General features: G+C 30.3%; 6 protein-coding genes across 6 annotated transcripts; 3 read left to right on the top strand and 3 right to left on the bottom strand.

Annotated features, from left to right (window-relative positions):
* Window positions 1-362: 362 nt before the first annotated feature.
* PGO_021370 (hypothetical protein, conserved) lies at window positions 363-965 on the bottom strand (the record flags this gene model as incomplete). The annotated part of the gene is made up of 1 exon (XM_028685955.1): window positions 363-965. One exon carries the CDS (start codon window positions 963-965, stop codon window positions 363-365), a length of 603 nt encoding a protein of 200 aa, XP_028541756.1.
* An 811-nt stretch (window positions 966-1776) lies between these two features.
* On the top strand, window positions 1777-2529 carry PGO_021380 (hypothetical protein, conserved; the record flags this gene model as incomplete). The annotated part of the gene is made up of 2 exons (XM_028685956.1): window positions 1777-1881; window positions 2257-2529. 2 exons carry the CDS (start codon window positions 1777-1779, stop codon window positions 2527-2529), a joined length of 378 nt encoding a protein of 125 aa, XP_028541757.1.
* A 278-nt stretch (window positions 2530-2807) lies between these two features.
* Window positions 2808-4115, bottom strand: PGO_021390 (conserved Plasmodium protein, unknown function; the record flags this gene model as incomplete). Its single annotated transcript, XM_028685957.1, has 5 exons — window positions 2808-2855; window positions 2984-3081; window positions 3240-3382; window positions 3755-3846; window positions 4101-4115. 5 exons carry the CDS (start codon window positions 4113-4115, stop codon window positions 2808-2810), a joined length of 396 nt encoding a protein of 131 aa, XP_028541758.1.
* Window positions 4116-6241: 2126 nt separating this feature from the next.
* PGO_021400 (hypothetical protein, conserved) lies at window positions 6242-13389 on the top strand (the record flags this gene model as incomplete). Its single annotated transcript, XM_028685958.1, has 5 exons — window positions 6242-11441; window positions 11809-12223; window positions 12622-12966; window positions 13113-13194; window positions 13366-13389. 5 exons carry the CDS (start codon window positions 6242-6244, stop codon window positions 13387-13389), a joined length of 6066 nt encoding a protein of 2021 aa, XP_028541759.1.
* Window positions 13390-14230: 841 nt separating this feature from the next.
* On the bottom strand, window positions 14231-17232 carry PGO_021410 (alpha/beta hydrolase; the record flags this gene model as incomplete). Its single annotated transcript, XM_028685959.1, has 4 exons — window positions 14231-15230; window positions 15610-15710; window positions 15926-16684; window positions 17182-17232. 4 exons carry the CDS (start codon window positions 17230-17232, stop codon window positions 14231-14233), a joined length of 1911 nt encoding a protein of 636 aa, XP_028541760.1.
* Window positions 17233-19410: 2178 nt separating this feature from the next.
* Window positions 19411-21126, top strand: PGO_021420 (hypothetical protein, conserved; the record flags this gene model as incomplete). The annotated part of the gene is made up of 2 exons (XM_028685960.1): window positions 19411-20619; window positions 21094-21126. The coding sequence occupies 2 exons, from the start codon at window positions 19411-19413 to the stop codon at window positions 21124-21126; spliced, it is 1242 nt and encodes a 413-aa protein (XP_028541761.1).
* Window positions 21127-21153: the final 27 nt, after the last annotated feature.

The raw sequence follows: 21153 nt of genomic DNA on the forward strand, positions 1-21153 counted from the left end.
CACACTTAAGATGGTAAATTTTTATTTGACTAAAGAGAAACGCACGCAGATGTGCATTAGCTTGTGTTTTTGTATATAAACTGTCCTTTTTAAATCGATTTAAAAAAATGAATGAATGGATGGATGGATGGGCCGCTTTCTTTTTGTTTGTTTTATAGATGAATCACCTGCGTTACGATATCAATGGGGTGCTTCTAATTTTGCATGGTTGGTGGTGATACTGCATAAGTATGCATATTTATTAAAAAAAAAAAAAAAATACATTTTTAGGAATGTGTTATGAATATTTGAAAAATCAAGACTTTTTACCAGATTGCGAGACTTGTGCATTTCTGTTATCACCCCTGGTATTTGGAGTAGCGTCAGCTTTTTTTCTCTCTTTCCTTTTCCATTTTTTCTCTCATATTTCGTAACTTCTTGAGTATAATATTTAAGTGGGCCTTCTCATTGTCTGCAATTTTTTCGTATAAGTAGGAGTATCCATTAGTATAAAGAGGTTTAATTTTATTATCAATAGCCAAACACATATTTATTTTTTGTCTCTTTTCTAGTTCCATTCTTCTGTTATAGAATTCCTTTTCTACTTTTTCTAAGGCGTCTTTTTTCCCATATCCCCTATTCATGTAATATAACTGATGTGTAGCCATTTGTGTAATTATATGATCATTCCTGAAAAAGTCATAACCTTTTTGATTGTTATTACCTTCAACATAACAATCTTGAAATCTTAGATGTGGATACTTTTTTAAAAGAAATTTCACTAAATCAATATATTTATTATTATTGTATCTTGACTTTAAGCTAATATTGTGTATTTCCATGGGAGGTGCTCTTTCTGCCCATTCTAGCCACCGAGGTCTATCATACAGGTTAGTTTCCACTAGTGTCCTCATTTTATCCACAACATTATATTTTAACGATCTGCAGAAATTTGATCCATTTGGGTGTACAGCACCTTTCCCCATGTTATAAGGTTAGTAGCAAATCGTGTTATCCCATAAGCTATGAATTGATAAGTTCGAATGAAATTTTGCGAAAAGTGATATACTGTATGGTACGTTGGATGTCATACACGATAATGCATGTATTGAAAGGTACAATGATATACACTTGTGTGGTTACATACAAAGACGTGTATTGGGGGAGGTGGTGGTGCAGTTATCTTTATTTGAAATCAGATATCAACACTTTCCACACTCTTTCTACATTTCCTCTCTTGCTATGTATTTGCACTGGATAGTAACTATCCTCACTTATTTCATTGGCACTTATTTTTAATCATACGAATTATTATAATATAGTTTGAAACTGTTATGTGAGTTCATTTGAGTTTTTCTCAAAAGTTCAGCACTTTTTTTTTTTTTTTTTTACCCCATCCCTCTACAAATATGATTTGTTACATGAATAAATTAGTTCCTACTTTATTTTTTGAGAGATGTAATAAAAACTAATTAAATACATATATATATATATATATATATAATTTTTTTTTTTTTTTTTTTTTGGGGGGTGGGGACACCTATTTTGGTGTGCACACTTAAAAAGTGACCTATTACATAGCGATTAAAATAATTTGCAACAATACTTGTGACATACATGTGAGGAGGAAACATACTAGTTTGATTTCCCTTTTGCAAAATATGCATATGTAGAGGACTTTTCTTTGGACTCAGAAAAATAAATGTCAAATAAGAAAAACATTGAACCATTTATCACGTTCGAACAGGAACAATAAAAAACAAGTGGATAAAGAGCAATAGAACTTAATTCAGCAACATGAATCTGATGAGGCTTTTGAGGAATTTTACCTCCATTGACAAGAACATGAGCACAGAGGATATTACAATTTTGAAGAAAAAACTAAGATGTAAATTTAAAAGTGTTAGATTAGCAATAGTTACATAAAGTGACATCAAAAAAAAAAAAAAAAAAAAAAAAAAAAAAAGGCTATTTGGTGTGAAAAAAAAGGAAACAATTATATGCATATTTTTTATTTTTGTTCATCACTATAACACATTGTACACACAATTCACATACGTTCATAACAGTACATGCAACACGTAGGAGAAATGAAGCAAAAATGTAGAATAATTTCCACCTCACCACAACTATCACACATAAACAAATAGTCTTAATATAGTATATATCGTTTTCCCCTTGAACGATGATCTGCAAAGAATGTGGAATATCTTTATAACAATATAGTTAATGTACACGTGTATATATGGACTTAATTTCCCCCCTTTTTCTCCATAGGTTGGCATGCTCGAGCTTGATACTTTAATAAACAACTACTTAAATAAGAACATAAATAAAATGGACAATGAAAAAGCAAAAGTGTTGTATAATTTGATGGATGTAGATACAACTAATTTATTGAAACTTTTTTATTTTTACTCGAACAAAGAAAACCGTAATGTTGAAAAGTTATCGGGATATTTGAAAAATTTAGATAAAAAGGAAATAAATGATACCTTCAATTTATTAATTGATATTTTAAATAATAACGAAAAAGTTGTTAATTCGTGATGAAAATGGGAGCTAGGGAAATAACATAATCTTTGGAAAAAAATTTTACCTTGTCATTTTTTTATTTCCCGATCTATTAGTTTTGTTCCTCCTTTAGAAATTTAATCAGTAATCAACGTAGTTAGATAAACTGAAAAATCGGTTTAACAGAATTGTACAGGATAAATGTTTTATGTGAGTGGTTACACAGGTACTAAGATATACCTGCCTGTTTAGTTATTATTTCTTTTATATCCTTTCTCGTCTTTTTTCATCCTTTTTTTTTTTTTGTCTTTATTTTACATTTGAACCAATTCAAAATGGTTTATATTTCCCTGCGTGTCTATCTACATTGTTTTTACACAATTAGAAGAAAAAAAAAATAATAAATAAATTAAAACAAAAAATTGGAATCCACTTTAATATTTTATTTTATTTTTTTTGTAAAAATGATTAAAGGCAATATGAGCATTACTGGAATGTCAACTAGAAACTTTTTAAATTCACTTTCAGTGAATTTATTTCCATGTTCACATAGAAGTGTCTTTAACAAATTTCTGTTTATAGTTTCGTCTATTTACAAGGAGAGGAAATAGGGAGAAACGGGCATAACAAAAAAATTCAGTTCAAACAGAAAAGAAGTTATTCCACATGTGAGTGTGCATAGATAAGTATGCGTGTATATGTGTATGCATGTATGCGTACATGTTCCACTATTCAGGTGTACGTACTATGTGGGTTCAAAAAGCTAATACACTTTTCGACTTTCTCCTTTGCGTAATGCTTATTCTCAAATTTCAGCACGTAATCTTTTAATTCATCAAAACTGTAGCAGTTTTTATTGTCTTCGAATATTTCATAGCATATTTTAAACCTGTGGAGTAGTTGGTGGGACGTTTAGGAGTGATAGAATGTAAGAACAACAATACACGGAACGCACAATGAGAATAGCATGTTACTTCTAATGTGTAACCATATTTTATAGGTTCAGTGCACCATAGGATAGTGTAACAGGTGAACTACTCCCAAATATTAGTTAAGACTAAATGGCGTCCCTCGAAAATATATGTTGTACAATTTAAAAAAAAGCAAATATTTTGGGTGAAGACGAAAAGCAGTTATATATATATATATATATATATATATATATATATATATATATATGTGCCTGCATAACATGTGCAGAATTACATATGACTTAGACTGCTCGAATGTATTATGGTAAAATTATATTTTCATATAGTACCCGAGAGATTTTAGTATTACTATTAGATCTTGCTTATCAACATAATCTTTATCCCTTTTCTTTAAATTAAAAAGATCTACAATTCTTGAATTCTGAACAGCGAGGTTAACGTCATGTATAATCAGACCGAATAAAAGCACCATTATAATATATGTGCATGCATAGGTGTGAAAAATTCCAATTTAGTGCGAAGTTAATATATATACATATATAAGCTTGTAGTCGCTCTTATTTTGCAAAGAATATCCCATTTTGTTTTATTTCCTTATTTTTCTTCAATTTCCATTTCAAAATGGGTCCAATTTTTTTTTTTTTCTTTTTTTTAAATGATAAATGGAAACATTACTTGAGTTTCGTCCATGTTGTGTGAACTAAGAATTTAGAAGGCTGTTATTTTACAGCTTTTTTTTAATTTTTTGTATTTTACTTTTTACTCGTTTATATTTATATTTTATTTTTTTCCATATGGGATATTCATCCTCATATATGTGTAAGTAAGCTTCTCTACCAACCTGTAGTCCTGAGTAAATAAATAATTAATTCAGAATCAAGTAAGACGTACAAGGGTTCGATACATGTACGAATACACAAAATGATTACATGTATGCACATATGCATGCATGCTATGTACATTTTTACAAGTAATAAAGTATATATGCCTACACACGACTCGTGTGTACATATGAATGCATGATGCTCCTGTGTACGTATGCATGAAAACACATTAACCTTTAATATGTGTTATTTCTAAGATAAAATTTAAAATTCAGGCTTTTTTTTTATTTTTTTCTTATTTTTCTTTTCCTAAAAATTCAGTTAAAGTTAGTTTTCCCACAAAATTGTTATCCTATTTTTCCCTTGTATCCTTTCCTGCCAAAAATTTTTAGGGTTTTATTTTATTTTTTTTGTTTTTATTTATGTGCACATTGTGAATATGTGTATAACATTGCAATAATTATGAATTGAGTTACCTGCATTTTTTTTTTTTTTTTTTTAAATCCCTTTTTTTTTAGTATTGTCATTTATTAGTAATTAATTGAAAAAGGTGCTAAAGGAAAAAAAAGAAAGAAAAAAAAAAAAAAAAAAAGAGGAAATTCATTTAAGTGTTAAAATATATATGTATTGCTAATACATGTGGAAATATTTCCCTCCTCACCAAATTAGTCTACCCTATCATTTTAAAATCCTTTCTATATATTTATGTATATAACACCTTCGCAAGGTTATTTTCCCTTTTGTGTTGTACATAAACTGAATACAATAGTTAAACGAGAAAAGATGTATTTTTCATATTTTACATATTTTATTGCGTATTGTTTTACTGTTTTGTTGTTTTTTTGTTTTTTTTTTTTTTTTTAGCCTTTCTAATGAGTTCCCGTTTATGCATTTTGTTCATGTTTGCCTTATTTTGTACAATTTTTTTTTTTTTATGTTCTTTATGTAAGATATCATGTCTTTATAAAATTTTTATTAAGAAAGGCTACAGATTTTTTTTTTTTTTTTTTAAGAGTTTACTTTTAACATTATGTACAATTACATTTATTTGGTAGTAGACAAAAATATGCATTAACACATAAATTACTGTTATATTGTATTTTTATCATTTTTTTTTTTTTTTTTTTTGTTTCCTCACATCTGATCTCTATTTTATGATTTTTTCAATTTTTGCTACTGGGAAAAAAACATCCCCAGGTATTTACATGAAAAATGTAGTAAATGTTTAAATGTTTTTTCGTTTTATATTCTTACGTTCTTAACCTTTTACGTGTTCTCTCATTTACGGGCCCTCATGATTAAAGAATTATTACATGCTTACATATTTGGACCTACACACGCATATTCATTCTCGTTTATTTTCGTGCATTCCAGAAATAAAAAAAATAGAAAAAAGTGGGGAAAAATAAATTAAAATAAAGTTATCTCTCAAGGATATACACTGGGAAGTGCAATTTATTAGAGAGAAGGGAACTTCTTCCCATCAAGTAGACATTGTCCTGGTAGCTGCAATGATGGTTGCTAACAAAAGTTTAAAAGTGAAGTGACGAAAGTGAGGGCTGTAATGTATTTGTACATTTGCATATGTGCATGGTCGGCTTTTAGTGTGTGTGAAGGAAAAAATGTGTCACACACATACAATTATTTTATTGTTATTGTGTACGTGTGCATATGTTTATGCATACACGAGCTCGTAAATTTGTGTATATATACATATACATATATGCATATATTTTTTTCCATCCAACTATTTCAGTACTGATTTTTTTTTTTTTTTTTTTTTTTTTTTTTAAATTCTATTTCCCTCATACAAGCTTATACACTTTCCATTCGCACGATATATTTTGTTCATTTTGTTTTTAAGATTTGGATAATTTATCACACCTGTTGAAAAACTGATTGCATAGTTATTTTCATTATTTTCCCCTGCATACGTTTATGCATGTTTATGTAAATCTTCACAATATGTGCTAAGAAAAAAAATAGGAAAAAATGGGAGATGAAAATTATGCAGAAGATGGCTGTATCAGAAGCAGTAGTAGAGGAAAAAATTTAGATTTTAAAGAAGTTCAAAAGGAAATAGAAGAATTTAAAATTAAGCAAAATGAAACATTCACGTTTTATCTAAACAGCATAGATAATTTAATGGAAAAGGTTCAAAAGGCAAAAAAAAATGTAGAAGAAAAAATAAAGAAAAAAAAAGATAATGTTAAAAGCGAAAGTGATAAACGAAGTGAAAATACAAGTTTGAACGATAACAATGCCCAGACAAAGGACAATGATATGGACAGAAATGAAATAAAAAGTAATTTTGATATTAAGGAACTAATAAAGGATGTCAAAGAGCTCAAAATTTTAGAAAAGGTTAGTGAAGAAAATAAAAAATTTTACAACATTTTATTGTCATCTTATAGAGGTATAATATCGCTAATAAAACAAGAAACTCCTGAGATTTTCAAAAATATTAACATAAAAAAAAACGTTATCCTTAGATTAATTCTACTGCATTTCTTACAAAAGGGGGATTTTTTCATGTACTATGTATTGAATAAAGAAATTATGAACAAAAAAAAAAAAAAAAAAATCGAAAAGGATACATATATGATGAATAAATTAAGCAAACATTGTGCTATAAATGAAAAGACACAACTGTGTAATGAAGTGAAAGAAGTTCCTGAACCTTTGTTTGCAGGTAATAGCATTGCGCAAAATGAAGATACTAAATATGTACATATGATAAGCAGGGGATCTGGAGAAATCGGAGGCACACGGATAGACGCATTCTCTGTTTCTTCAAAGGATGAAAGAAATGAAAAACAGGATCCAGATAGACAAGCAGGACAAGCTAATCATGCGATTCATGTGCATCAAACTAACTCGCTAGGAACAGAAAACACATCAAATAATGAAAGTTCACTTCGAGATGAACATTTGAAGGGGGGAAAATCCCAAGATATATATCAAGGTATTTCCAAAGAAGATAGTCATAATTACTTGCACACTATTGAGGCAACAGTGAGGAATTACCAAAGTATAGAAAGAAGAAAGTATGTAGGACATCATAATTCAATTCTGCTTAATAATATAAAAAATCACAAATCTGTGTATTTGAAAAATGATATTTTTTCTCAATTAAAAGAAGAATACATAAGCAAAATAACTTTTGAACATAATACAGAAAAAATAGAATTCGAACATGCATTAATTGAGGAAGAAATATTCGAAGGATACACAAAATTACATACAATTTTGTACAATCTAAAAAAATTCCAAGTGGATACATGTATTGAATGGTACAATAACTGTAGTGAATCAACAAGGAAAAAATATGTTAAGTTAATATATTTATTACATTGTGTTAATTATTTAATATATTCAAAGGAGAATAAAGAAAAGGCACTTAGTTGTCTAAGGGACCTTATGATGAACTATAGTGAAAATATATCTCACATATCTAGGTTAAGTACATTCATATGCATTGGTGTTGATAATTTTTTCTTCAAAAATATGTTTTCCAGTGTTCATTCAAAAGTTTTTAATTTTTTTAAACGAGCTTTTAATGAAGAAGGGATAATCATTCGTATGTCCCGAAAGGACAAACCCAAAAGGTCAAGTGAAGGAGATGTATTGTTACATAACAGGGTTAAACTCAATGAATCCTCACAGGGACATAGTAACAAGGAAAGCACTCCTTTGGATGGGCAGATATCGACGATATTTGGAAAAAAGAGAAATGATATAACACAACAGAGAGGTGAAGATGGGCAAGGTGACAATGGTAACCATCACGATGATGAAGAAGATGATGACGAGGAGGAGGAAGATGACGATGATGAGGGAGATGATGATGACTATGATGATTATGACGATGAAGGAAGAAGCATAGGCAGGCGATTGATCCCATTTATGTCACGAAGGAGAGAAACAAAATTATCCAAGTTGGTGCAAAAGAGAAATGAAAAAATGAAAAGAATGAAGAGAATGAAAAGTATGAAAAAAATGAAAAGTATGAAAAGAGTGAAAAGAATGAAAAGAATAAAAAGAATGAAAACAAATGAAAACATTTTAAAGAGAAAAATAGAGAAAAACAAGGATAATGAGAAAGGGAAAGAGTTCAAGAAAAAGAAAAAAAAAAAAAAAAAAAAAAATATACTTTTTACATGTATAGCACACCAACAGGGGTACGATTTTAGTACAAAAACGAGTAATAGGATACCATTAATACATAACAATATATATAAGGAGAAATACATCAGCTGTGTTTCAGATGATGAGTATAGCTATGCGGTGGAGGAAGAAAATAATTCCCCTCCGTTATGTGAGATGTATTTAGAAGATAGAATAGAACAGTTTATAAGAAATGAAAAGAGAATAGTTAACCCTTTCTTTTATGACGAATCAAATGAGCATTATGTAAATAACGTTAACTTGATTTTGCCCGAGATGAAATTTAACAATCATGGGAAAAGTAGACAAGATAATGATGGAATAAAAGAAAAAGTTGCAATAGAGAATGAAACGGAAGAAAAACTGAAAAAAGGGTGGTATAATCACGTTTTCAAGTGCACCAAAGATGTTTTTGTAGAAGTTCATTCAGCAGAAAATGAAACACATTTTTCAAGAAATAAAACGAAAGTAGAAGAGCAAAATTTGAATCGTCACTATTATCATCATACTAATGAAAGTGAAAAAAAAGAACCAGAGTCTGTTTATTTGTATGAATTGAGTGAAAACGAATTTTCTACAATATATTCAACTGACAATTCTTATACGGCTTATAAAACATTAAACAAAGCTGCACATTTTTATGATCATACTGATACAAAAATTTTAAAAAAGACAAATAAAAATTTAAATAGTGGTTATACCAATTTTATAAATATTAGTAATGCATATTGTAGTAACAATTCTTACTATGAAAAAGTTTGTAATTTATGTCCCATTCAGAATAGAAATGATGAATGCAATAGTATTATTAAACAACAAACTGTCTCCCCAACTAACATATCAGTTGCACATTCATTTCGAGTATTAACAAATTCGTGTTTTATAAGAAAATCAAATATTATAAAAAGAAAATTTCCCAAGTGCAAATTTTTAACCCGTCATTGCAAAAATGAAAAAATGAGTGAAAAAAAAGATAATCAAATAGACATTTCTTCATCATCTAATGATGTTGGAGTGGATTCATGTATTGATGATTCATCCACAAGAAAGGTATTATTAACGGAAGATGAAGAAGAAGGAAAAAGAAGAAAAAAAAAAAAAAAAAAAAAAAGTGAAGAAGCAGAAGATAAGAAGACAGACGACACTAACACATCCTTTTGTGGAGAAACAAAAGAAAATAAAAATACACAGATGAAAGAAAAAAATGAACGAGATGATGTAGGTGATCCAATTAAAACTAGTAGTTTTGGTGCATCAACAAAAATTAAAAATTTTGAAGAACAATCTGAACGATTTAAGGAAGAACATCCTAGAGGTTACAATGAGCAATGGATTAGTAGCGCCCATAGCAATAGAGCTTCAAGTTCTGATAGACCTGTTATGTACCCAAGTGAAGACGATTTCCATTTTTCCACTTCTGCCAGTTCGGATGAATTTGCAAAGAGGGACTTTGATAAAGTAAAAGAAGAAGTAGATTTAATAAAGGAAAATTTTATAAAAAAAAATACAGCTATAGCTTTGTTAAATACGAGTAATATGCAAGCATATAATAGAGCTACATTAGCTGCAAAAAATACAAGGGCAAACAAAACTACAGGGGATGTTAGCAGAATCGTACTCACCCATGCTTTAACAAATAGAGAAATACACGCCTTACGTAATTCATTGTCCAATTATAAGAATAATGCTGAATTTAGACGACTTTGTCTCAAGTGGAAGAGAAAAAAAAAGGAGAAGCGGAAGGGAAGATTCAGCAGTAAAGGCAAATATAGCGATAGCAATGATGACCAACAGAAGAGAGGAAAAAAAAAAAGAAAAAAAAAAAAAGGTAGTGGAAATAAGGAAATTGATAAAAAAAATCACGGGAAGAAAGTAGGGAAGAAACAGGGCGAAAATTTATATCCCCATAAGATTTCTCGACCTGTGGAAAATGTGGAAGAAAAAGTGGAAGGAAGGGAAAAAATGGAAGAACGTTGTGAAGAACACGCACAAGTGAGTCAACAAAAACTTGGTAATGTAGAAGAAAAATTACAAGACATTGACAAAAATATGGAGAAAAACATAACAGTTCTATCGAATATGAATACGAATTCCATAAATTGTTCATCCGAAGGGGGTAGGGGTGATATCAAAATTTTGCTTATCCAATCGAAAAGAATTGATAATTCCGTTGAAAATGGCGAAGAGAGGGGGAAAAAAATAGAAACAAGTGAAATTGTTTTATTGGAAAAATGTGAAGGAGAAAATAAAACCAGTATTGGAGAAGTAAACAGAGAGCAGAAGAACAATAATGAATCTTTAGATAACGTAAACGAAGCATCTGGTTTTTTAAGGGAAGAGGGAAAAACTATTCATACAGGTAGCACTGTCCAGGATAGGACCAATCAAAATGATGTCGAAAATAAGAATGAATATGCTTTCACGAAAAGTGATAAAGAAAATTGTCAGAAGGGTCAAAATGAGAATGCTGAAGTGTACAGGAACGATAGTAATGAAAGAATGGGTGCTAAGGTAGCAGAAGTATTAGTCGAAACGAAGGAAAACAAGGAAGGAGGGGCGCACGTTGCAGATGCAAAAGCTGATGAAGAAGTGGCAGATATAATAGACAAAAAGAGAGATATATCATCTAAAGAAGAAAATATTACAATTGTAACCCCTAAAAACGAAACATTCCAGAGGGATCAAAAAGAAGAAGAAGAAGAAGAAGAAGAAGAAGAAGAAAAAAAAAAAAAAAAAAATTTACTAGAAAAAAACAAAACACACAGAGGAGAAGAAGGAGACGTAAAGGAAGAAAAAGGAAAACAAAAGGAAAATGTGGAAGCAAATCTCAGGAAGGAAAAGAAAGGAGTTTTTTGGGGATCCTATAAAAAAAATTTAAAAAAAAGAAGATATGATCCCAATATTTCTAATGGAGAAAAAATGGAAATCCAGATGAAGAGAAATAAAAATGAAGGAAGCGAAAACAAGTCAAACAAAAACAAAAAAGAAGGTTGCACCTTGTCCAAGGTCGTAAAGTGCACAAGAGGTAGAAAACATAAAATTTGAGAAATTCTGTACATCCCTGCAGCAAAGGGGCATGTATACCGCTATGTACATGAACACAAAAAAAAAAAAAATATGTTTGGATACATGAAGAATACACATACTGTACTCATCTAAGATGTGTTCTTACCTAATTTTGTATTGCAAATTTTTTTCCTTATTAAAAAGGAAATTATACTTGGATTGAGCATATTTCTTCCATTCACATTGCCTCTTTTGTTTTTATATGTTCATGTATTTGGAAATGTGGAAATATTTGCTTATATTAATATACATACTTGTGCATTTGTGCACATGCGCTTACACAATGAGTAAAAAATTTAACATGTTCCTTTATTTCCCCCACGAAGGAAAAAAAGGATGCCACAAGAGTGGCCGAGACAGCGACAGTAGAGATGAAGATAAAAAAAAAAAAGGTACAGGCAAAAAAGATAAAATAAAAAATAAAGACAAAAATAAGGATAAGGATAAAGCCAAAAATAAAGATAAGGAGAAAGACAAAAATAAAGATAAGGAGAAAGACAAAAATAAAGATAAGGAGAAAGACAAAAATAAAGATAAAAATAAAGATAAAAATAAAGACAAAGATAAAGACAAAGATAAAGACAAAAATAAAGATAAAAAGAAGGACGAACAAAAAGGTGAATCACAAGATGGCAATGATTTTGTGATAGAGAAGAAAAATGTAAATTGTAAAGAAGAAAAAACCAAAATGGAAAAGGAAAAAAGTTTCATGGAGAAAAAGATTTTCATTCACTTGGAGAGGTACGAAAAAAAAAAAAAAAAAAAAAGTAAAAATTAAAAATTAAAAAGTAGAAAGTAGAAAGCAAACAAACAAGTGAACAAACAAAAGAGAAAAAGAAAAAGATAAGATGTACTCATAGTGCACTCTTAGCACGTGATTGCGTGATCGTGTGATTGTACGATTGTACGATTGTGCTATTTTGTGCATTTTGCGAACGAATTACTATGGTATGTCCCGTTGTTGTTGCTGAGTTTATTTTTAGCCTCTCATTTGTATGTTTCGTGCGCCTCTCATGAAATGATTTCGCCTGAAGGGAGTAATTAAATTGAGCACACATACGCATACATATATATATGTATATATGTTTATGTACACATTTACGTTCATACATTATTTCCCCCCCCCCCTTCCATTTTAGCCCCCTGTCCATTCTTGTGTGTGGCGGATTGATAAGCTCGAAAAAGCTTATAGAAGCCCAGGCCATTATGAAGGAAAATAACAAAAGACTACAAGACGCGAAAGGCATGACATCACTGAATTCTGAGAATGCAAGGCACTCAAATAAATGTTTTAATAAATTGGGAAAGAATAAAAATAAGAATAACAAGGAAAATGGAGCGTTTTTATCGAATTCTTTAGCGGTAGAAGTTGATTTGAGTGCATGCTTTTTTTTCCACTCCTCTTTTACTTGTCCTATTAGTAGAGATAAATCATCCAAAGACAATCCGCCCTATGTTCTTAGATGCGGGCATGTGATTTGCAAGTAAATAATAAATACAACAAAATTTTCTCTTCCGTCTAATACTTGAGTGTACACCCATTTGTTTATATTTGGAATTCCTTCACACAAATTTATGAATCCTTCTTTACTTATATGTTTTCAATTTTTCTCCGCCTTCCCAACTACAGGAATTGCGTAGACAAAATTCACGCTCAAAGATCTAGACAATTCAAATGCCCGATGTGTCCTCAGTACCTGCACTTAATAGAGGTACTATGAGAGAGATGTCTTTTTCCAAGTGTTGCTTAAATTTTGTTCCATTCATGCGGCTTCATATAAGCAAAATTGTGTACACATATGTATGTATATATATATGTGTATGTGCTTGTGTGTGCGAACCACGTTAACATTACCTTCATTACTACCTCTACTCCCTTTCAGATTATTCCTCTATACTTTAACTAATTATTTGTCACCAAATTTTTTATCCCACCTGATAAGAATAAATTGGTGTTAAACTCCGTAGTCCATAAGTTCATGTTTTTCGATAAAGCATATGAAGTTATTACCAAGGAAAATACAACATATAGGAATTTTTCGCATTCCAAAAAATATATTCAAATTATTTTTAGAAATGTATAAGGACAAAACAAATTCAGTTTTTTTTTTTTTTTTTTTTTGTCCTTTTACTCATTTTACCCATTTTACCCGTTTCACCCATTTTACCCATTTTACCCGTTTTACCCATTTTACCCATTTTACCCGTTTCACCCATTTTACCCATTTTACCCGTTTCACCCATTTTACCCATTTTACCCGTTTCACCCATTTTACCCATTTTACCCATTTTACCCATTTCATCCGCCTTACCCACTTCACACCTTTTTTTAGTTTAATTATAGTAACAAAAATTAAGAAAAACTAAATGCATTACAACTAAACTGTAGCAATTAAAAAGAGGTATATATGCATGCATATATGCGTCGCAGTTGTAATTCTTGCATGTGTGTAAAAATGAATGCACATTCCTTTACATAAACACACACAAAAATGTCTATATATTTATAGTTTTATATATAAACATAAAAACTGCTTTTTTTTGCCTAAAATTGTTAATTATTTGGGACTTAAAGTCTAGTAAATATTTTCACCAACTCTTCTCGTGTTTTATACACACGTGTCTGATACATCCATTGTTGAAATGGTATTTATAGATCTTCATAACATAACCAGACACAATGTTACTGTAATGCAGTTAACACTTTTGCCAAGAAGTACTCTCCCTTTTCTTATCTTCATCATTTGTTCATGCAACTTCTTCCCTTTTTTCCGTTTCGTCCTTATGCAGTTCTTTTGTTTTTTGTTCCAGATCGATAGTTTCGTCTTTACATTTGTTCAGACAACTTGGTATGTTTTTATTAGATGTAGCATCATTTTTTTTGATAAATTTATCCAAATCGACTTTATTTTCATATTTTTTAATTTCCATTATTTTTCTGTCAGTTCCCTTAGAGGAATTATTATCCCCTTTATGATGAGGCATCTTCCTTTCCTCCATTTCCTGTTTAAGTTCCCTTTTTTTGAGCGTATAACAATTTTTATATTTATTTTCTGAATCACTTATTATTTTCGTTTTCTTTTTCTGATCAATTGCACTATCAGATGCAGAACCACTATGATTATTTCTACTTCGATGTTCTAAATCATTTCCAAATGTCGCCTTAATACCTACTACTTCGTGTTTCTTTTCGTCTTTGTTTTTCAAATTCTTTAATCCTGCATCGTTTATTGAAGATATTATTACATTAATTTTATTATTATTTTTTTTTGCATCTTTATTAGAATTATCCTTTTTTTCGCTATTATTGGAATTGATTTGTACATCATTCCTTGTTATGTCTTTTCCGCTTGGTGGTCTAGCATTTGATATATATTTATTATATATTTTTATTTTTTCTTCTACATTAATATCAGTTAGTACTTCCTTATCATTACGAGAAGAGGAACTTATTTCAGAAGATGCATCTCTTTTTTCCTGGAACAACTTGTTTGTTTTATATCCTGATTTTGTTGTACAATTTTCTTTATATTGTTTTTCCCTTTTCTCTGAATCTTCTCCAATGGTATTCTTAATTTGTGAAGATATAGCACCATTCTTTTTCTTTTCAATATCTTTCATACTGTTTTCTTTTTTTTTTTCCCCCATATCATATGCTGATAAGGTGTCTTCGGATTTCCTTCCTTCTTTTTCTGACATAGAACCCCTGGCGTTTGCTTCTCTGTGCGTTATTTTGTGTGTCTCAGTCCTAAAAAGAGGATATATAAAGGTGTGGAATAGATGTAGGTAGGCATGGAACATATATCGTACGTCAAATGTGTTTCTGCGTTTCTGTGTTCCTGTTTGCATTTGTTTCCATGCACATTTTACTACATTGAAGAAGATACTAGACTGTGCTGTACGATGTGTCAGCAAGTGAATGGGAAAACACTCACGCTCCACTGTGTTGAGAGAAGACCACCACCCGGAAAACCAACATGTGCGCATGGTCATTGCAATTGTCATCGTCACATGTGTTATCACGTGCATTATCATTTGCATTATCACTTGCATTATCATTTGCATTACCACTTGCATTATCACAAGTGTTAACACATTTATTTCTATTTATTTATTTTTTCCAGTACTCTATTTTGAAAAAAGACTTTGGTACGACTATGTCCACAGATTTTTCATGGCGTGATTTGCTTTGCTTATCTAGGAAGGTCTTAGTTGGCACCGCGAGATCCTTTGAAGAAATACGAAGTGTGAATTATAATGGGTTTTTATTCGAACTGCATAACAGTGGTATATACACGAACATGCGTTCGATATATATATATATATATAAATGCTCCTGCGCGGTCGTTGGAGTATTCATATCCTAGTGCATACACACAAAAAATGACAGAAAAGAGAGAAATCAAATTCTGTGATTATTTTTGGCTCCCTTTAACAACTTACATCAATGACATAGTAATAATTATGATATGAGTCACTAGGGTAGAAAGCCGTTTTAAATTTGTTATTTAAATTTTTCATAAGAAATTCAGAATGAGAAACACCAATAACTTCATCTTCTTTCCCGTGTATAAGCAAAAGTGGCGTATCTGAATCATCATTATTACTAAGAAGAGACAAGTTTTTAAAATTGTCGTAAATATTTTCAATAATGTATGAAGAATAAGTAACATATTCTTCCACTAATTTTTCAATCGATATATATGGGGAATGTAATATAATTCCTCCAACATTGTCTCCCAATAATTTTAAATTATATCCTAATTTGGTAGCTACTCCTGTGCCTATAGATCTTCCAAATAATAAAATTTGTTCACTTTTTAAATTTAAAGACCTTAAAAAATTATATGCAGCTAGGGCTCTTCTATTAATATTATACTGATTTGGGGAACCTTCCAAATAACATAAACCAAACCCTACATATTCTATGGCCAGAATATTCACATGCAAATAATCATATAAATTACACATTTCATCATATATTTGTCCTAAATCACAAGAGTTACTATGAAAATACATTATGGTATGTTTCGTTTTTAGCTTTTTTGAGTATAGAAAGATGGCTGGAAATTTTTTTTTACTTAACTCTTTTATATTTTCTTCTTTATTAAATATTTCGAATCTTTTATCTTCCAAAAATTTGTCTACGTCTATATCCATTAACTCGGGAATGAACACTAGATTTTTCAGATCATCTTTGTACTGCATTCAGGTCGTTGCAGGGGGGCGGTATATATATATATATGTATATGTTCATGCATTAAGAATTATTTGTTAGTAAAAACAAACAAATACGTATCATATGTTTGGCAGTGCTATTTTCTTCTAATATTATAGGATAGTCTCTGCCTTTTTTAAGTTATAAGTATAGACAAGTGTGTTGGTTGAAAGCACAGTATCATGCGTATCTGTGATGGAAATATGTGCATCCATTCTACCACTATTCAATGACTTGATATCATTCACAGTGATAATAAGGGTGAAGCGGCACACACAGGGATATTTTTCTTTTTTTCAGAATTTCTCATTTCTTTGCGCACTGTTGATTGTATGTCTTTTGTGTTTGTTGTGTTAATGTGTATGATGTAAGGCCGTTGTCACAAGCACGCAATGTTCATGTGAATGATGCACACGAGTATACATACAGATATATATGCGTGAACGTATGTATGTACTTTTTTTTTTCCTTTTTTACTGACACTTGGCTCCGTGGGACGAAACAACGCTGTGTTCGATAAGGAATTTCCCATGGTCTTCCTTTCCTTATTTTTGTTATAATTCAGAAGGGGGGAGAAATAATCATATGCATTCTTGCATTAATGAATATATATTTTTTAAAAAAAAAAATATATGTGATAAATGGGAAGATAGGGGAGGATAAAAAAAAAAAAAAAAAAAAAATGCTGATGGCAGAATGGGGAATTGGGAAAAGGTGAAAAAACAATTGTTATTTTGCTCACTACATGAACACATGTTCAAACGCATAATCGTTCAGAAAAAACACAGGTGCACATGTTTTATTTTTTACTATTTTCTTTTTAATTCTTCGCGCTTGTTCTGTTTCAATAAAAGTTTTACCCTGCATGTGCGGTGTATATTTATACACAAACATATGCACACTTGAGTATATGCACTCATGCACATGCGTACTTTATATGAATATGAAACACCTTTTCCGTCTTTTTTTTTTTTTTTTTTTTTTTTTTTTTTTTTTTGTTTTGCCACCCAATTTGGCAATTTCCCCCTCGAAGAGGCAGACATTTTTGCTACTCAAGTGAAAATGTTTCATCGCGAATGTTAAGAGAAAATATTCTATACTTTTCTTTCCTTTTTATGTTTTTTCTTTTTTTTTTTTTTTTTGGTTCTTTTATGTGTGTGAGTGTGATCAGATGTTTTTTCCCCCCCCTCCTTTGAATTCAGATAAAGTGAAAAAAGGTCGCTGTTCCCCACCTTAAGACATAAAAACGTTTCAGTCAAAAAAAAAAAAAATAAAATAAAACAAAATAAAATAAAAAGGAAATATAATAATTGACTTTTCATTTGTTCCTATTTTGATAAATATATTTTGTTTCTACTGTGCTTAGATCGTTTTCGATAAACATTATTTGACAACTTTGCACTTTTTTTACTCCTCTTGAGGAATGTGTTATGAAAATATGGTGAAGAAAAATCTGAAAATGTGTTACAGAAGAACCATAGATCAATAAAATTGTACATATGTGAACATGAGAAAATGTGATGGTGCCACATAACACATACAGAGGTACATTTTGTATATGCCTTTCCTACCCATTAACATAGTCACCACACATATGGTGAGTACGATTTTCTCAATCCTTCATGTTAGCTTGAGGTGAATAAATTACTATTTGATCTGCAGGGTAAAGATAAAAATAAATGTGGTGAATAAAAGCAAATGACAAGAAAGCATAGTGTAAATGGATAAATGTGTTTCTATTACTAACTACGAATACATTTTTTTCACACTTACAAAATATCGTTTCATTCACTTTTTTAAATGAAAATACGTGGAAGTGAATGAAAAACAAAAAAAAAAAAAAAAAAAAAAAACGTCATATATGACTAAATATCAAATTCCCCATTTTGCTAATTAGCCAAATGAACATGTTAAATATTCCCAATTTATTGTGCACAGAAAAAATATTAGACATGTTATCACTTCAGTTGTGAGATTAAAAAAAAAAAAAAAAAAAAGTCCCCTCTCTTTTAAAAAAAAGATCACACCATTGTGGGATTATTCGCATTGTTGTAATACGTCCATATTATTCAAAAGAGGTTTGCTTAAAAATTGACTAATTAGATGGAATGGAAAAGTGTGGAACAAATATTTGCTATTCCACTTGCATAAATGGACAAAAAATTAGGAACATTAAAAATGTGTAAACTTGTTAAAATGAATGATATGTTCCTTTCTTTGTATTCTAAGATATTATAGGGTTAGGTTGATGTAAATTCAAGAGTATTTAGAATCACAATTTTATACATCCAAACAGTCCAGTCTTATGCTTCCAATGTACTGACGATCAGGTTTGAGAAGTTCTTTTTAAAAAAAAAGAAAAAAATTGCAAGAATGTACATTTAAAGGTTTTTCAGCATATAAAGTTTTGTGCACATGCACATACATTTTTCTCTTTTTTTATCCTAAAGGGGGGCACAAAATGTCCCGATGAGAAAACAATTTTTAAAAAAATTAAGAATGGTTGTAAAATTATAAGCGAAGGGATTTAAAAAAAGGAAAAAAAAGTGGTAAATAATGTAAGATGAAATTAAAAAACATGATACAGATAAATAGAAACACATGGAGAGATAGATTTTTCAAACTTTTGAATTTCCTTTATATATATATCATCTGGGCCTATGAAAATGTATCTTTAAAAAAAAAAAAAAAAAAAAAAAAAAAACATACGATGCGGTTGATACCATTAGTCCTTACTTTGTTAGGTGACGCAATTTTATGGGATTACAAAAAAATAAATTGTTTCAATTTAATTTCAAAAAAGTCAAGCAACTGTTTTCGAAGGCTTAATATTTCCTCTAATTCTGCATACAGAAACAAAATTACACGCCAAAATTGTGAAAATGAAAAGGTGAAATCTGAACATAACAAATTGCACGTTTCCCATTACAATGATATAATCCCAAGGAAAAAATATGAAACGGATGTGAAATTAGAGGATCAGGTAAAAAACATTTCTAAGGACATACAGGGCGTTTGGAAGTTTTACTTCCCTTTGTTTATAATGGATACAGAATTTGAAGCGGCGAAAGGTGAGTCTGGTGAGATTGAAAAGCTGGGTAGAGCGGCACCCTTGGACAGCCCCAACGATTTGGATGATTTGGATGAAGCGGACACTTCGGATGATTTCAGAACGGGTAGCCTTGAGAGCAACCAAAGGGACAGCCCGAATGTGAAGTCTACTAGTGAAGAAGAATCAGATGACACAAATCTAAACCTACTTAGAGGGGAAAGAATGTATCCTCTATCCATGTTTGTATATAACTGTGAAAAGATCGTTTCTGGATCCACTTCAACCTACGCTTACTGGTCTAATAAATTTCTGAGAAATAACATTTTCGAATGTACAGTTAAATTTATTAACAAAATGAATAGTAAATATATGATTATCTTACAAGGGTATTTATTCATCTCGAAAATAAATGCTTTAAATGACAAGAATATTCGGCTAATGCCCTGTCAAATATATGGAAATTTATTTTTAGCGAATAATGATAATGCAGCGGATGTTTCATTAATCCCAAGAAATATGAAAGTATACGATAAAAATGGAAAAGAAGTTAAAGACATTTTAACAATTTTGGAAAAAAAAATACCAGGGTTTAGGACGGATAAAAAAAAAATTGATTCATTTTTAGCACTAAAAAAGTGGAAATTCTTAGGTGTTTCAACAGCTTATAAAATTGTAGGAGAAGGAAAAAATATGTTTAACATAAACCACTTTTTAACAGGAAAAGATGAAAGCCTTTTTTATAATATAATGGACTTTGACACGGTTAATACAAATTACAATAAAAACGGGTTTGTACATATGACGGAAATTTTTAATTCTTATTTTGAAAAGCCTCCCACAGATGTTCTCTCCTTAATTATGAAAAATGTAATTTAAAGAGTTCCATGATTAGAAAAAAAAAAAAAAAAAAAAAAAAAAAAAGAAAAATGACAAATGACAAATGAAAACGATTCATGTAAAGGAGAGTAGTTGGTGCATCAACATATGTATGCATGTATATATAATTTGTTACATGGAATATGTTGCACTTAGCCATGCCCCCCAGGGAGGGGGGTTGGGTGAGAAGAGTGGTCTATTGTGTTTCTAACTGAATGTAAAAAATGTATCATACCTTGTTTCAGTTTTTTTTTTTTTTTTTTTTTTTTTTTGTTACTAAATCGATACCCGCATATAAACTGTTTTGTTACATTCACACATTTTATGCACCTTCGGAAAAACGGCACTAATTAGATGCACATTCGTGTCTCTCTACAGATATACCTATAGACAGACATAACTTACATGTGTATGTCTCACATATGTTACCTACACATAATTACCCCTACTTACACTACTTTGCAGCTGGAGGAAAAGTCCATTAACGGTCCTTTTTAAATCATAACAAATGAATAGAAGAACAAA

Source organism: Plasmodium gonderi (genome assembly GCF_002157705.1).
Source record: "Plasmodium gonderi DNA, contig: Chr02, whole genome shotgun sequence".
NCBI classification, from domain to species: Eukaryota; Apicomplexa; class Aconoidasida; order Haemosporida; family Plasmodiidae; genus Plasmodium; species Plasmodium gonderi.